This window comes from Strix uralensis, chromosome 4 (genome assembly GCF_047716275.1).
Source record: "Strix uralensis isolate ZFMK-TIS-50842 chromosome 4, bStrUra1, whole genome shotgun sequence".
Classification (NCBI taxonomy): Eukaryota; Metazoa; Chordata; class Aves; order Strigiformes; family Strigidae; genus Strix; species Strix uralensis.
In genome coordinates this window covers 128818070-128833902 of record NC_133975.1, presented here as the reverse complement: position 1 = coordinate 128833902, position 15833 = coordinate 128818070, and the positions used below count along the sequence as shown (strand labels likewise).

Genomic DNA, 15833 nt, shown 5'->3' with positions numbered 1-15833 from the left:
CCTCTTGCCAGGGGCTCAGAGGCTTGGTGAGGGGAGGATCATTCCACATTTCTTGTCTTTCTCCTTTTCCTAAGGATCTGGTGTTGCCCACAGTCACACAGGACTCGAGGCCAGCTGGACCTTTGGTCTGTCACACTGTGACTATTCTTAAGTTTCTCCACCAGGGATGTGTGCGTGTGCCTCTGTGTGTTTACAGCCATTAGAGAATCTGGGCCACGAGGAAAATCAGCTCTGCCCTCGTTGCCAGGCCAAAGCCTCCGCAAACCAGCTACTCCTCACCTCTTTCTCCCTCTCCGAAAAAAAGAGCTTCATTTACAATTGCAAAAGTAGAGAGAAATAAAATAAAGGGTCCTTTCATTTGCTTTTCAAGCTTTTGCAAAAAGAAATTTTCCAGCTTGTCTCCACAGCAGTGAGCACTTAAAAACATGATCCTTCAGAGAACGAAGGGCCATCATTTCCTATTATCATCTGCCTGTCGGAGCCGTGGCTGAAAGCCAAACGGCAAATTCACAAAACTCATTGAGAGGCTGTGAGGATTGCAACACCGCACCAGGAACCACAGTCTGGGACCGGGCACGCAGAGGAAGAGCGAAGGGGAGGACAGAAAGGGGACTGATAGAGGTTTGGATCCCTCGGGGGAACCGTGTCTCTCTCTGTGGGGATGGGGAGAAGGTGGGCGCCTCTCTGAGAGGACAGATGATGAGGTGGGTTTCGTTGGTGTCACACAGAGAGGAATTTTCTGCGTCCTATTCACTGAAGAACAAGAAAAAGTGAAGAGAGCTCTGTCTTCTGCTGCCAGACATAATCACTAGCTCCAAAATCTGAAAACAAACTCACACAGTAGCTTGACATGTGATCAAGGCTCTACATATCCACCACTGTGGAAAGAAAATGTACGCAAAAAATTCACTCCTTGTCACAGAAGATCCGTGTGTTAGTACCCAAGTGACTGTCGAAGTGTCTTTAATGACAGTTCACCTGCTCATAATTTCACAACAAGCAGACAGCAGTGCTTCCTTTCCAGTTCAATCCAGTTTATCTCATCTACTCAATAGGGTGCATTTGCCATCCCAATGCACTTTGAACCAGTTTTATGATTTTATCTTCATGGCAACAAGCCTCTGCTTTAAGAAAGAGCACTTATTAACTAGAGACAGTGTCATTTTCAAAGTGATTTATTTTATGAGGGTTTTGAAAGAAATGATCAGTCAGTGATTGGCCATAGGGGAAAAGCATATAAAAGCTTACCACATGCATTGAACATACCATCTGGTATCCTTTAAAATCTAGCTTCAGGGTGGCTCAGCTAATTCTTCAGAGCGCATAATGTTCACAGTGCACAGTGAGGCATGAATATAAAAGCCGAGTGACATCGCCCAGCAAGAATCAATACTGTAACTGAAGCTTAATATCTTATATCTCACTGTTCTAGTCCATCATCAGACATTGGCATTTCCCTAACTATAATTGATGTTACATTCCATAATTTTAAACTTGTTTAAAAAACGCCCCCCATGAATCCTTTTATTTTCTGGTTGGATAGAAAAGGGATGCCTCCACTGTGTCTCGGTTCTTCCTTCTGACTAGCTGATGTAAAAGCAGGAGGTACAAAAAAGATACTGTTATTGTTCCTCTGAATTTAATTGTTTGTGGCATGCACAGCCCTCTGGGTGCGATAAAGTTTCCTGACTCTGATGCCTGTCACATTTCAAGATCTGCGTTATTGTCCCTGAAAAGTACTAAATCAGACAATTTAAGTATTGTCTGTTGGTCTTTTACCCCAAAATAAAGGCTAAGGCAGGCAATTATGCCCAATTTTGCCACTGAAAGACAAGAGAGATGTTGGCAAACTGGAGGGAGTTCAGAGGGGGCCACTGGCACGGTTGGGAGGGCCAGAGCATACAACATATGAAGAGAGGCTTTGGAAATTATATTTTTGAGCCAGGAGAGAGAGGAGGAGAGATCTCACTGCAGTCTCCAGCCACCCAGAGCGGGGTTACAGAGCAGGCAAATGCTTCGCAGAGGTACATGGCGAAAGGACACGCAGCAACAGTCACAAGTCGCAGCAAGGGAAAGTCTGACGAGATGCGGGGAGTAACGGTAGTACTCACAGTGGCCGTATTTAGGAACGACACTGAACCTCCAGAGAGGTTGTGCAATCTCTGTCTTTGGAGACACTCAAAACTCAAGCAGACAAGGTTCGAAGCTAGCCCTGTTTTGAGCCTGAGGTTAGACCAGAGCTTCTTTCCAACACAAATATTTATGTGATGCTGAAGAAAAAACAAAGCGGCCCATACTTGTAACATAGAAGCAACAGCACAGGCCCTGCAACCTGGACTTGTAATAAAAGAACTGCCCTCACATTATTATACCAAACAGCCTTGCTGAATAATTTAAATAATACCATAGCAGGTCCTACAATGGAGGCATGGAAAATAATGCCTCTTACAAACTGGGAGCCAAATTTCTTTCACACAGCTTCCATTGTGTTCCTTAGGAGCTGCACACAAGCTCTAATTTTGCAATTTCAACCCAACTTTTTTTCCATTACATAATTTCGAGTGCAAGTAACGTCTTCCAATAGGATATGGCCGGGGCTCGGTGTTAGTCCCCCCTGAGCCCTATTCCTGGCACTGAGATGGATCAACTGCACACTGATTATGTAAAGTCACGCCTGCAGCTCTTTTTACAACCTTCAGCATATACACACACACAGATAGCTACGTTTGCCTGAAGGAGGGGAAAGCTGTGTGTACAAATAAATATTTGTACAAAAATTCATCATCCTTTCTGCTTCTGCAGAAAGGGGGGTACATTTATGACGCATTGGGCGATCCTAACGTCAAGGTTGGCGAGGTTGGCTGGTAAAGTTATTGATTAAAAGTGTTATCGCAGTCCCAGTTTGATATTTAAAGTGAGACATCATCACCGCCGCATGTTTGCTCATTAATTAAGGTTTCTAACTACCAGATTGCTCAGGATGAAACGCCATGCTCTGGGGACTCCTGCTGTCACCGCGGGCAGTCCAGGACGTGGCAGCAATCGCCCACGGCGAGGCCTTTTGAGGGTGGAAAAGCGAAGGTGAGCTGAACCGCTGCGCCCGGCGCACAGCTGGGAGGAAGACTGATTTCTCTCTTATTTGTCTCAACGAGGCTGCGCCAGAAGTGCTGTTTCTACACAAACCCCCAGTGATCGCCACGCTCGGAAAGGCAATTGCGAAAGAACTGTGAAGTCAGTCTAAATTTTTCACGGTGTTTCATTAAATTCGGAGGGAGCAGATTAACCAAGTTATCATGCCATCATGGGACTGGGTCTGTAGCAAACAGCCTTTTAGTTTTAGTAGTAATGATTTAGGCAAATAAATCAGTAAAAATACTGCAGTTTCATGTCTGTTGCAGCTATCGGAGCACCTGGGGTTTGCTCCTGCTGGTGATTTTTCCCAGTTGGTTCAGAAACGACCAAATAATGACCTTGAGAAGTGTAAACAGATGCCCGCTTGCAAGGGGAAGGGCACCAGCACATGGGATACAACTGTTGGCGTGTGCTTGGCATCGCCTGCGCCCGCGTTTCTGCTGAGTTTAACGGAATTATCTGTGTATGCAGACGCTTGCAGGATTAGTGTCATAGCTCGGAGGGGCAGGGCAGGAAAACGATGCTATATATTTAGTCCTCCTTACCGCGAGGGTATGAACGTACGCAGGGAGAGGTCTTTACGTTTTATGAGGAAACCTGCCAAGTTCTCAGGTGCACCGCCCATCCTTCGGGTCCGAAATGTGAAAACTGGGCGTTTTGGGTATTTTTAAGGACAATTCGGTGGGGTTTTGTGCTAGCTGAGGGGGAACCCGCCAGCTGAGACGGCAAAGGGATACAGATCCCCCTCCCGCCGCTGAAAAACACCCCGCGGTGGGCGGCGGAAGGAAGGTTGCCGCGCACTGGCGCCTCCCGCAGCGCCGGGGCCGAGGGTCGGCCGGGGATCGGCCGGGGATCCCCCTCCCGCCCCGCCGGGGCCGCGGGAGGGGCCGAGGGCGGGCGGATCCCCTCAGCGCCTCAGCCGGCGCGCGGCGGCCATGGGGAGTGGCGGGAAGGCGCCACGTGACCGCGAGGCCGCGCGGGGCGGTTGGGGAGGGGGCGCTGTCACGTGCCCCCGCGGGGGTGTGGGCGGGGCGGAGCCCGTGACCTTCCGGTGGGCGGGGTCGTGTGACGTCAGTTCCGCTTCCGCCTGGGCGTCGGGGTGGCGGTGGTGCTGCGGGCCGCCGCCTGCTGCCTCGCTCCGGGCCTGCGCCGCGCTGCGCTCCGCTCCGCGCCTCCCGCCCGCCCAGGTACCCGCCGCCGGGCCCAGCGGCGGCCCTGCCGCCCGTTAGCCAGCGGGAGGGAGCGCCTGCCCTGCCCGGGCCGGGGGAAGGGGAGGGGGTTCCATCCCACACCGCCCCCGGGGGCCGCCGGGCCGCAGCTGGCTCTTCCCCCCTTCCCCTCCACCTCGCGCCTCAGTCCCCCACCCCGGGATAGGCGCCGCCGCCTCTCGCATCCCCGGCGAGCTGCGGAGGGGTGGTACCGGGGGTCGCTGGCCGTGAGGGAGTGGCAGGAGGCAGCCTCCCCCGCCCGGAGACCCGCCGCTTGGGGAGGGCGGACCGCTTCGGGGGGCCGGTGGCGGCCTAATGGCTGCTCCGCTTTCGGTTAGGTGGGGCTGGCTTTGCTGATGTCTGCACGGCAGAGGAGGCTCCTTTGTAGCGGATCCTGGTTTGCTCTGAGTAACGGTGGTGGCTGCTGGGTAAAATATATTGTCGGCTTGTATTTATGCTATGTGGTCGTAATCTATAGATGACTATGTAAATGAATGTGGATCGCGTATAAGTGGCTGTTCAACTCGCAGGTTCTTCGCTAAAGAAGGCCTCAGGCAATTTCTCACGGTTTGTGAGAAGTTGATTCATTTTATCAAATGTTAATATACCTAAGGTACCTGACTTGCTGGGAAAGCGAGCCCTGTGTAGTATCAAAGGGCACATTGCCTGGAGAGAGAACTACTGATCTGACAGGTTTCATCTCTGAGAGACAACTTGTTTCTAGGTGAATTCTATGGAAAACAGCGTTGATCTGATGCCATTCAACCTTATTGTCAGTGAATGTAAGAACAAAGGTAGCTGGGGGTTTTTTTAAACAAAACCAACACACCCTGAAACTACCTTTCCGAGGACCTGTGGAGGCCAGTGGGTGATGCAAAAATTTGTGGTAAATAGCGAGTCAGTCCTAGAAAGCACTTTTGATATTCTTGAAACTTGAGTTCACGTAAGTACGTTTTAACAGTGCCAGATCAAGGTGTGAAAGATGCCAGCTGTATCCATGCAGTGAGATTGTATCCTGAAAAGCAGTTATCCTGGAAAAGAGCCTCTGATGAGGAGCAGGAGCATGGTTTTGTTTGCAACTGTTGAGGCTAGAACAGGAATACAGTGCAGAGTTTTGATATTTTACTGGGGGGAGAGGGGACATGACACACCAAAACCCTGCAGTGAAGATATTTAATAGTCACACTCAGGATCAGTATGTTTATTTAATCCAAAACAAATAACTAAACTGATGACTCCTGAGTATATAGCTTCAGTAAGAGGAGAACACAAGTATTCTTTAAATGGCTTTTACAGCAGTTCAGGAAGACTTCTGAGGAATTGATAATTGGAAGCTAAAGCTATGAATAAGAAATAAAACACACTTTTAAAACTGAGGATAACAGGATGAGAGTGGGCTCCATAGCTCTCAAGAAAGTTTAGAGGCAGCTGTGGAAGATCTGTTCTAATTATTCTGAGCTGGTGCACTAATGTGTCTTCTGCAATAGTCACAGAGTGGGATGGCGTGGACAGGAGTAATCTTTGGCAGTGGGGACTTGCTGTTCTCCACTGGTTTTTGTATCGCAGCTGGCACGCAAACAAGCCACCTCAGAAGTGATAAATGTCTGCCGGGTTTGGAGCCATCTGCTTGTGATGTGGTGACCATCTGAAGTGATTAGGTCTGGTCTTGGTGGGGAGGCAGCTGTGAAACTCAGTGGCCTGTCATGGGTGGAAAACTGGAACAGATTACAATTCCTTATGGCTTTATATAAGAGGTCTTAGAAACTGGTAAGACCTCTGTTTTGAAGAATTGTGTTTTCCGGTAGTTGATAATTTGTAGCAAATGCAACGTTTTGGTCGTCGATCTTAATTAAATCTGTCCTGAAAATCTGAAAACTAAAAATCCAACTTCAGTCCTCTTCGTCAGTCAAAACAGACATGGGATGGGGCAGTAAGATCACCAAATCTCATGTAGCTACTTCTGATGCAACTGTTGGTTTTTTTCCTTCTGTCTGTTTACCCATTGTCTTTATTCTTCCAAGGAATAAACATGCAGGTCAGACTAAGTGATTGCACAGTACATCAGCGCATCAGTGCGGCTGCCGAGGAGGCATTAAAGATAGGGAAAGGCCAGCTGTAAAATGTTGATGCTTAATGCCTGAAGGTAGAAGCTGCAGAAATTTGCATATTTTCGAAAACATTTAGAAGCTGTCAAAGATTTGGTCTCTCTTCCATTTTATCTGTATAGCTATGTTGGGTAGTTTTACTTATGTGGGCAGAAATCTTGTTGTAGATGAGGTTATGCTGGTAGGTATTAGTCATGTTACAGTGACAAAAGAACCTCTTTGCTGATCGAGCCATGCCACCCAGTGGAAATGCAGCAGAGCCTGTTGCATCTAGAAAGCATTTTTCTGTGTTTGAAAGATGATCTTGGAGACAGGAACTAAATCTGGCACATCAAGTGTTCGAAAAATGTCATGCAACTCAAAAAAAAAAATTTAAAAAATGAAGGCAGTTGATGCTTAGTTTTGGATAGCTTTAGTAAAAGAAAGATAAAGTGTTTTGGACAGCTCTTTCTAATGAGGGTCCCTAAGGGCTGATGATGGAGAAAAGCCAGGAAAGGCAAGAGCACGGGGAAAAAATGCTACTACATCCATCAGTTTCAGTTGGGCTGGATGTGACCAGAGAGGGTTTAGAGCTTAAAAAACACTGGGGAGCTGTTTTATTGTGGAAGCTATTTAGTAGGATGGATTTAGTATGCCACACGTAGCACTATGCTTCCAGAAACAGGGTTTTCACAGACCTCTCTGAAAATCACCAGTTGGGCTTGAGTGCTGTTGGTAGAGCTGGCCTGCTGGTGCCATGTCGGAGTGGGGCTTCCCAGCGTTTCTCTAGCCTGTGGCATGGAGTCCGGCAGGCTCGCTTGTCTCTCCTACCTGCTGTTAATTTTCACCTCGTGGGTGTCCAGGAGGGCTTGGACTGCAGTCCAGGATTTTGGGGTGTATGGTTTCTGAGTAGGTGCAGTGAAAATCCTTCATGCCCTCTCTTCAGCATAAAAGATGAGAGAGATTCTGCTCGTAGATGCATTTTTTTGCAGACATCAGTCACCTCTCGCTTTCCTTCGCTTTAGTTTGGCACTTCAGACATGTGTGTTCTCAGAGGTGGCTGAGAAGTGGTGCCCTGACCAGCCGATCTGGAGCTGGCAGGCTCTGTGCTTCTGGAAAGCAGGGGATGTGTCCAGGGGCGGTGGCCTTCAGAAAACAAAAGAAATCTTATCTTACAGCACAGTGGATGCGAGCAAGACTTCAGTTTGAATGCTGCCAGTTCTGTAGTCTTTCCACTCCCTGACAAGTTACTTAAACTCCTGAATCCTCCTTCTTCCACTCACTCTTTCTTCCTCGCGCCCACCCCCCCCCCCCCCCACCCCCCCCCCCGAAAGAATAATTTGAAGTAGAGTTTAAATGTGGCAGAACGGACGTCTATGACATGAATCAGCTTTTCTCTGCTATATCAGTGCTTGTGCAGTGCTCTTCTAGAAAAGCTTCAAGACAAAATGAGAGTCCATTTGTTAACTCTACTGACTAAAAATCTAGTTAAGACACCATTCAGTACATTTTTCTAAAATCTTGAGCCCACGCATGGGGACTTGAACATGGAGCTACTCGGAGGTCTTCTGTCTGACAGTGTCTCTGAGGCTAATTTGTGAGTGTGTGAATGCCTTGGGCAATACTCTTACAAATATAATCAGTATTTCTGTAAGGTTTTGATTGAAATTCTTTGTGCTAGTGTTGAACGACTTGAATGGAATATAGATTCTAGGTTTAAGTATAGATTAGTTCATATGTTGTCTGAACATGTCTAATGGTAATTTTGGCTTCTTTTTTATTAAATGAAGGTGGCAGTACCCAGATTAAGTGTATGTTTAAAAAACGTCCCTGAAGTAGGCCATCCTGTCTGCAAGAGGATCCTTGACATGCTTGGCATTGACTCAGTTATGCTAAATGTTGCCAACAAATGTTGCTCTTGTCTGCTTGCCAAAGTAAAAAAGCCACTAACTCTCATTATAAGCTATGCTTAACTACACTTTTTTTTTTTCATAAGTCATGCAGCAGAATTGTTTCCTTAATTTTCATGGCACAGAAATATTTGGAAATTACCTGCTGACCAATATTGGGGATATCTGTTGATATTTTGTAAGCAGGCCTGTTTCAACTCTATTCATCCACTGCTTTGACTTGAATTTACTACTCTCTGTCACTTTAGTGACAAATCATGGGATTTTCTTCTGAGTTCTCCTTTAGGTCTGTTTCCTCTCTTCCTTCTTTCCCCTGCAGCATATGTTCTAACTTCTTCTATGAGTTTTTCTTCAATCTCTTGTAGTTCTGTTTTTCAATTAGTCTTATTCCATCTCTCCATCTGCCTGAAGAAAGGATGATTCTCTTGGCCTGTTTTGGTGTGGCTTTTTGTTAACCTGTTCTTTTTGGGGGGCGGGGGTTTTGCTTATGTGAAAAGTTATTTTTGTGCTTGTCTCTATATTAAGGATTGATCTCTTTTGTGGGTTATATTAAATAGCTTCTCTGTCTGTACAGGTAAATTGAACTCAGTGCCACTAAAAAGCACATACCAACTTCTGATTATTATTGAGCATGGTTCACTGTAAAAACTAATGAACGCTTTTAACGTAAGAGGTATATACTGAAGAGAAATCGAGCTTTTTCTGATAGATGTCTCTCGAATAGCTGAGCTGTTAACAGGAGCAGAAACCATTTTCCTGATGTAGTTCAGTTGGTTTCTCATCTTTAAACAAATAGTCATTGATCTGAACACAGTGTACCTCATCGATACAAAGATTCAGATATTTGTACTTACCTGAAGAACTGCTGCTGTTACAAGCTAATGTTGGAGCTTTACCAAACCTTTAGATTCATGCAGTTAGGCACTGATTTCCACCAGGGTACTAACTTTGTAGATACGTATTTCTTAAAAGGTTTATTTAAATTATTAGGTGTAACTTGAGAAGTTCACTGTGTTTCCACAGGGGTCTGGGTTGCTTGGTGTGGTCATAAATAACTTGGGAAATGCGATGAGCAGTGTCTTGTTGATATGAAGCCATTCAGGAAAGTAAGGATTAGGTAATAAAATGGCAGATATAATTCAATGTCAATAAATCTCATGTAATTCAGAGTAGATAAATGTAGAGCGGTGCATATAATTTCATATATAAAATGATGGGCTGACCCTTAACACTGAGGAATGGAATATTGCCACAGAAGTGTCAGTTCCGTAGGGATCAAAAAGCAGATGAAACATTAAGAAGTATTAGGAAGGAAATAGAAGACAAACCAGAACATAATTATGAAACTGTATAAATCAATGGTTATCCCACATCTTGAATTCTGTGTGGTTTGTTCTTGTCATTCATCTCAAAAGATACAAAAAAATTGGAAAAGCCTCAAAGAGAGGCAGTGAGAATAATCACAGGTATGGAATAGCTGCTGCACAGGGGTCAATGGAATAAGCTAGAGCTCAGCCTGGAGAGGGAACAGTTTAAAGAAGATGATAAAAATCTGTAGAATAATGATCAGCATGGGCAGGGTGGGTAAGAATAGACTTACTGATTTCCTCGGCTGCAAGAATGAAGGAGCAACAACTGAAATTAGTAAAATCCATGTTTAGAACAAAAAAGAAGGTACCTTTTTTGTGTAACAGATAGCAGCGCTGTGGAGTTCCTTGCCGGTGGACGTTGTAGGTACAAGTGGGGAAAGTAGATGTGTTTGTGGAAAAGAAATTATGTGAGGGTTGTTATTTCTTCGAAATTGCCTACAACTTAGGAATTCTCTGAGCTTGGAATGCTTGAAGTATTGGGGTGAGTGTCGTCTCTGTTCTTGTTCTTCCCTACTGGTCATTGTTGAAGATAAAATGGGATGCAGAGTTAAATGGACCCTTGTTCTGATCCAGTACTGTCCTAAGGTTAGGAAATTGTGTAGATAGTAATAAACTTACAATACAGTTTCTGAGAAGACTCTAGTTTATATGCTCGTTACTTGTGTTATGTAATTTGTAATCTAATGAAGCTTATAAACGTATTTGTCATAGGCTACCTGTACAGACCTCTGTCCCTGAGACCAGTCTCTGTGTTAAAAGTCAGGTCTTCACCATCAACAAGGAAAAACAAGGATTGTTTTTTTGGGGGGGCGGGTCAGGTTGGCAGTTGTATTTATACTCTTATATTTTGCATTTTTCCTCCTCCGGTGTTCCTCTTGATCTCCTACACTCTCCCCTAAAACCTGGCTGCACTGGGCTGTGTCCAACTATTTTGCCCACTCTTGGTCATGTTTTTAACAGTTCTTCACTGCTAGTCAGTATTTGTTGTCAGTCAAACTGAATGTGCCTTCAGCTGCCTTTTTGTATGGCTAATCAAGATTGACAAAGCCAGTCAGCGTGCATTGTGCTGAAGCTCTGGAAAGCTCTAAGTGCAGTAGTTGCCTTCATGAAAAGATAGCATGTGGCTCGTAGGTCCCCATTTTCAATGCTTCCTGGAAATGTTGAGGGGTCAGAAGTTAGGTAACGCATTAATGCCACCTTTGCCATGCCCACATTAGAAGGTAAAGCATCAGCAAACTATAGTTCTTTTATTTCTGACAGTAAGATCCGTGTGGGGATTTAATCATGATTTGGTTTAGATGCATTAACTCCACCTGCAAGCAGCCTGCCATACCTTTTCCGAGTCCCAGTTTAGAAAAGACCTTGAACACTTTACAGGCATCGCTGTCTGGGTAGGCTGCCTGCTCGGTATGAATACTTGGAATATTTTTTTAGTGTAATGTGACCCATTTACATTATGTGTCGGTCCTGTCTGAGGTAAGACAGGTAGAGGCTGAAGACTTTCGTTTTAATGAGAACTTTATTGAGAGGAAAGGATTTGGGTAGCACATACCTGTATGGGCCAGAGTCATTAAAGTCACTGCTAAGAGACGCTGCCAGTTCAACACTGTGGTTTGAATGAGACAAAGGTAGAGTTTGTCTCATGAACTCTTGCTTGAAATACTTTTATTTTCAACAAATTTCACTTTATCTTACCTTACTTTTCAGCAAAATGTCTGGAACTGATGATTTTTCGGTAAGTAACAGTTTTTCTTTCCTGAAGATCAGCCAGTTGTGTTACTTCATTCTAAAAGTTGACATGCTTTCCCGAGAAGAAGGGGAGCTTACAGCAGAGAGGCGATTTCCTCTGTATTGCAGTTGTGGTGTTTTCCTTCTGGGCAGATGTAGCAGCCTGTGGACTAAACATATGAAGCTGCGAGGTGCCTTGTGGGTTCTCTTCCGCTGTGACATTAACAAAGGAGTTGTGCTTTAATAGTGTCAGAATAGCCATAATGGAAATCAATGAAAAATCTTTTCTTTTCAGATTTGCGCTGAATTTGCTTATTGCTATGTGTGGTAGGTCGCCTTTTATCTCTGGTTTTCTAACCGCAGCATGTCAGAATGCCTCTTCTACCTTAATGATAGAAGCTGCACAAAAATGAATGTAATCACCTCTGTGCAGCAACAAAGAGCTCTTCTCCTCCCATTTTGGCAACTGAAACGTATACACGTAGTGGGTGAATGTCTGCAACTCGTGAGTCCAGTAGGCACTTTACATTCTCACCGCTGCTTTATCTTTTAGTTGGCAGATGCTTTACCAGATCAGTCGCCTGCTAAAACCTCCAAAGTGAGCAGCACAAAACCTGGTCAACAGCCTGGCCAGCCACCGCAGGGTTGGCCAGCAGCTTCGAATCCGTGGAACAACCCAAGCGCTCCCCCCGCGGCGCCAACCGGACTGCCACCCAATACGTCCGCTTCCAGCGTGCCATTCGGACCTCCGCCAACGGGAATGTATCCTTCAATGCCCCCGGGACCGCCTGCTCCATTTCCTCCTCCTCCTACTGGACCCTCCTGCCCTCCTCCTGGTGGTCCATATCCACCCCCAACTGTGCCAGGTCCTGTCCCACCAGGGCAATATCCTCCACCAAATATGCCCTTTCCAGAGCTTCCAAGACCTTATGGTGGTCCAACAGAGCCAGCTGCACCTCCTGCTCCCGTTGGGCCATGGGGATCCATGCCCTCTGGAGCATGGGGACCAACAATGGGAGGGCAGTATCCTGCACCTAGCATGCCATATCCACCCCCAGGGCCATATTCCGCTCCTACCCAGACTCCAGGGGCTGCGCCAACAGTACCATGGGGTACGGTCCCACCTGGAACGTGGGGACCTTCACCGCCAGGTCCATTTCCTCCACCCGCAGGATCATATCCAGCTCCAGGACTCTATCCTACGCCCCCTAATCCTTTTCAAGTGCCATCTGGTCCTGCTGGTGCTCCATCAATGCCTGGTGGTCCCCATGTGAGTATTCGATTTTGGTCCTGAATTACTCTAAAATGTTAACATTTTTAAGTGTGGAAGTTCAGTAGCGTAAGACCTGTTAGTGCAGGTAAGGAATTTCAGCACATCTGTCTTATTTCTGTAGTCAGTGGAACAATACCCAACTTCTTAAACGCTAAACTAAATATACTAGGGCGGTAAAATTATATCAAGTCAGAGTGTGTCTAAGCATCACATCGCAGAGGTCTTCCGCTACTTGGAAAGCCTCCTCTAAAAGGCAAAAAGGGGGGGAAAGCCTTGTAATAATTTCTGAAAGAGAAGATAACTTTAGTCTCTCTAATCTAGAGTGACTGCTTCTAGGGCACAGAGGGAGGGAATAACAAATTATAAGGATGAATTTGTTTTAATTAAGAATTTTTTGTAACTGTGAATTACTTGCTTTGTGAAAAGCCTGTATTGACCCTGAATTATTGTCTCTTGCAGCCTTACCGTTGAATACATTCTGGGCAACAAAATACTGTAGCTTTCCACCTTCATCCACTACTTAGAGATTTTTACAGTTTTTGTTTCAGTAATGTGTGGGGCTATGAAGAATACTTGCCTCTTGTATACGCATTTGAGGTATGAAGGAGCAGTTTGCATAAATTTACCTTGCTCATATGCTGGTATAATTGTTTGGTTTAATAAAATGAATTACAAAGAGCGGAAATAAAACTAACATCTGTGGTTCTTATGTTGGCAAGTATTCCTTGGAAAAGTGGGAGTTGCCAAGTAAGGATTATAAAGAATCAGGCCCAAGGACTTAAAAAAGTTAATTCTTAAATTTCCATGAATGCTTTAAGTCTTGTTGCCAGACTTGTGCTGGTCACTGAATGGATGGATAGTCATATTTTGTCTATTTTCAGGTTGTTCTAAAATGTCAATAAAAGGTGTTTCAAGATTTTTGTCAAGAAATCTAATTTTTGAACATGCTACAGTAATTCAAACTAAAGAGACAGAGCATGTGAACTTGAAGGTTTTCTCAGCATTTTGTATATACTCAAAACAATTGCTCAGTCTGGGACTACGAAAGAGAAGACACGCATTTGAAATGCTTGGTCTGACTTGTCAGCACACTGTTCGTGTTCACAAACAGGCATTTATGTGCAAATTAAATAACCTGGATGTGCAGTTAACTTTGAATCAACAAATGTGAGTTTTATGCATGCAAATGAGGACATCATTTTGCCAGTTCTCATTCTGTGGTGGTTCGAAGTTTGGCTTGGTCTATGTAAAGAGAAACTGATTCCCACTTAGGTAAGGTACTTCCCTATTTCTAACCTGGGTTCTAGTCATTTAAAATTTGGCTTTGCTGCTGGGTTGTGTAAGCTCGGCAGGCTTTTTCAGAGTCCCTGGAAATTGAACTTGAGCTTAAAAGATGAAAAAAACAAAAAAACAACTGGACAATTCCCTTCCCGGCAGTTTTTGGCATGGCATTTAGTTCTATCGGCCACAAAGATCCTTATTGCCACAGTTGAGAACGAGGAGGTCTCGTTGAGGCTCTGCTGAATGTTGTGACAGGGAGAAGTCCTCTGTTCTCAGCTGGGTGTCTGCATACCTCACTGAGTAAGTGTAATTTGGGAGTAATTGAATGTTCGGAAGCCTGTGCACTGCTGTGTAGCTGTCCCCACGCCCCCTCTGAAGGGACGCTGCAGTCAGTTTTCATATTCTTGCCATATCCGTGCAAAGAGCATGCAAGGGGTTTGCTGCAATGCTAGTTCAGCGTTACCAAGACACACAGCCACGTGTCAGTGAGGAGTTCTGGCACTCTTCGTGGTACTTCATAGCCTAAACTTTGACCATGGACTGTTTGTTTCATCCCCAGCTGGGGATATCCTAACTTAGCCTCTGTAGGTAGAACTAGGAACAAATTTTGCTTAACATGGTAGCTCATTAGGGAGTCTTTGTGTCATGGAACTGTGAAAACGAGTTCATTCTCTTCCAGTACCTTATCGTGGCTTCCTGCATGCATGTGACGGACTTCTTAAGAACAAATGGGGTGACCTGGTGGTGATGCTTGTTAGTAGTCTTAGTCTTTACGGCAAAACCCTGCAATGTTTTTGCAGAAGGCGGCGGTCAGCTTAGCTGTGACTGTTTTAATCTAATGTCATGAGAGCTAATAGCAAAGGTATGTGTATTTTTTGTTTTAGGAAGACAATACTGGAGCTGAACAAAAATACTTAACATTTCAGCTTAAAACCTAGCGTCTGTAGCTCTAGGAATAGGAACCAGAAGTGCGAGCCTTCGCTAACCTTAAGCCCCAGTTGCCCCCCCAACAGACTTGGCTTAGATCTTGGCAAGACTAATTAAAAATTAACATAGGAGAACACTGACTACATTTGCTCAAGTGCTTCTTTGATACCTGCAGCCTTAGATTATAAATCAATGTAATGAAAAAACATTTATTCCAAATGAATGGATCATACGGTAGCAGCACTCCAGTTTGAAATTGCACTGGCCGGGTGACTTTGCAGGGAATGGGAAGAGGTAGGAAAGGATAAAGCAAGCGTAGCAAGTAATGATTTTTGGACAGGGGATTTGTAAAAGTAACTAGACTTCTAGGTTCTTCCTGAAATAGGCAGGATTTATTACTGGAACACTTAGGCTAAAATTCAGTATATATGGGATGTTTTTCAATGTATATTCGTATTTCTTGAGGTCATGAAAACTGTTTCATAACCCCTTTGTTTTTGTGAGCAAAGTTCTTTGCATAGCAGTGAAAAGGGTATACCTGTTAATCTATTGTGTAAAAAAAACTCAAGTTGTCACTATATACCGTGTAGTAACTTTATCACATGTTATGTCAAGTGTGAGCAACTTCTGGCCTGAAGCTTTTGCAATGGAATTTGTACATTTCTATGCATCATTTGAGTTAAATTGCTGAGAAGTTCGTTTTGACTTGTGCTTTGAGATTGACATACTGCATTTGTTTACAATATGAAATATAAGCAATCACATCTTTAAAGTATAGATTATCACCTGCTGCTGTATTTTCTTTAGATGAAACAAATATTGCTGTATGATAGTGAGAAGCTATAAATACAGGATTTGATATTTTTTTGAAAATGCTGTCACTTTTGTATAAGATTAGACATTAAACGTATTTTCAAGAC

At 44.7% G+C, this 15833-nt stretch overlaps 1 protein-coding gene across 1 annotated transcript; it reads left to right on the top strand.

Annotated features, from left to right (window-relative positions):
• Window positions 1-4219: 4219 nt before the first annotated feature.
• Window positions 4220-15833, top strand: MAPK1IP1L (mitogen-activated protein kinase 1 interacting protein 1 like). Its single transcript, XM_074869160.1, has 4 exons — window positions 4220-4319; window positions 11412-11439; window positions 11986-12702; window positions 13165-15833. The coding sequence occupies exons 2-4, from the start codon at window positions 11416-11418 to the stop codon at window positions 13174-13176; spliced, it is 753 nt and encodes a 250-aa protein (XP_074725261.1). The 5' UTR covers window positions 4220-4319; window positions 11412-11415; the 3' UTR covers window positions 13177-15833.